Genomic DNA, 1,274 nt, shown 5'->3' with positions numbered 1-1,274 from the left:
GTGTCTTGGTTTACCTCACTTGAAACTGCCGTCTCCTGAGTACCATCCCTGGCCAGAGGCACAAAACACTAGGAACTTGTAGGGACTTGTGGGCCGAGACCAGCAAGGAGCCGGTGTGAGCTCCAACCAGAAGCTGTCTGGCTGGAGAGTGCCGCTCTAGGGCTGGCCTTGCTCATTCCTCTGGTCTGCGCAGGGAGGGCCCTTCCACTCCAGGCTGGCCTGTGGGAGCTGGCTGGCTCAGGCCAGGCCTTACTTCTGGGAGGCCTCTTGAACCCATTGTTTTGGTCAGTAGCCAAGTTCATGAGCTGTGTGCACCACCCAGGGGACTCCAAGGATCACGATAAGTCAGTGATAAAAACAATCTCCAATTTCCATTCAAGGGAGCTGAGGATCAGAAACGTTAAAGTGGGTGGGGGGTCGGGGTAGGAGAGGGGGTCAGGGGAACGGATGACACTGAAGATTTGTATAACCACACCCGATGGGATTGGACAACAGAACTTTATGCAAATAGATCTATTGGAATGAGTAAGAGATGTCAATGAAAAAAAAGAAAGGTTAAAGTCCCTTGCCTAACATCACACTGTCCAGGGAAGGCAGTCAGGAGTCCAACCCAGGGCAACGACACTGCAGCGTCCTATGTGCTGCCACAGCCCTAAATGACTCCCAATTACACGAAGCTCTCCCTCGCCCCTCGAACCAAGCCGGGCTGCAGTGCAAACTGCCCATCGTCCTCCAGCTGCTCCCCACACTGCGTCCCAGCACAGCCTCGCCCCTTCCCACCTGGCATGGCCCGGGCCTCTGGGCAGCTGATGTTTTTGGCGTATCGGATGCAGTCGTTCTGACAGCTGCGGAAGAAAGGCTGGATCTGCGGAGGCAGAGGGGCCAGGGAGGAGAGGGGCTTGTGGGGGGACATGGGGTCCCTGCCTGGTGCCGTCTGGCCCATAGAGGCTACAGGAGTACAGTTGGTCCTGGGGCTCCACCCCACCATGTCTGCGCACTTGGTAGGTGTATCTTCCCTCTGGGAGGGGAGGGCAAGGGACACCACCCGGGTGACAGAGGCAGGACTTCTCCATGTATGCCGACCGTGCTGCGCTAGACCCCAGCAAGAGCACAAGTCCAAGAGCTGGCCTCCTGCACGCCCTTGCCCAGATGGCAGGCATGCCCAGGGGCCACGCCCTCCCATGCCAGCCTGCAGCCCGGCACCCACCTTCACTTGGTGGCGGCAGCACTCACGAACGCTGCTGAGCGGGAGTGTGACGTTGCACCGCTGGTGG

At 58.6% G+C, this 1,274-nt stretch overlaps 1 protein-coding gene across 1 annotated transcript in view; it reads right to left on the bottom strand.

Annotated features, from left to right (window-relative positions):
- Positions 1 to 1,274, bottom strand: part of IL17RA (interleukin 17 receptor A) — a 19,226-nt gene that overhangs the window by 7,831 nt on the left and 10,121 nt on the right. The window contains exons 9-10 of the mRNA XM_045295898.1: positions 1,208 to 1,267; positions 781 to 865 (exon numbers count right to left, since the gene is read on the bottom strand). Coding sequence (XP_045151833.1) covers positions 781 to 865; positions 1,208 to 1,267 — 145 coding nt within the window. The remainder of the gene's footprint in view (positions 1 to 780; positions 866 to 1,207; positions 1,268 to 1,274) is intronic.

The sequence above is a fragment of the Echinops telfairi genome, unplaced genomic scaffold, assembly GCF_000313985.2.
Source record: "Echinops telfairi isolate 266 unplaced genomic scaffold, ASM31398v2 ScPeMD7_6273;HRSCAF=7185, whole genome shotgun sequence".
Lineage (NCBI taxonomy): Eukaryota > Metazoa > Chordata > Mammalia > Afrosoricida > Tenrecidae > Echinops > Echinops telfairi.
This window is presented reverse-complemented; position numbering and strand designations above follow the sequence as displayed.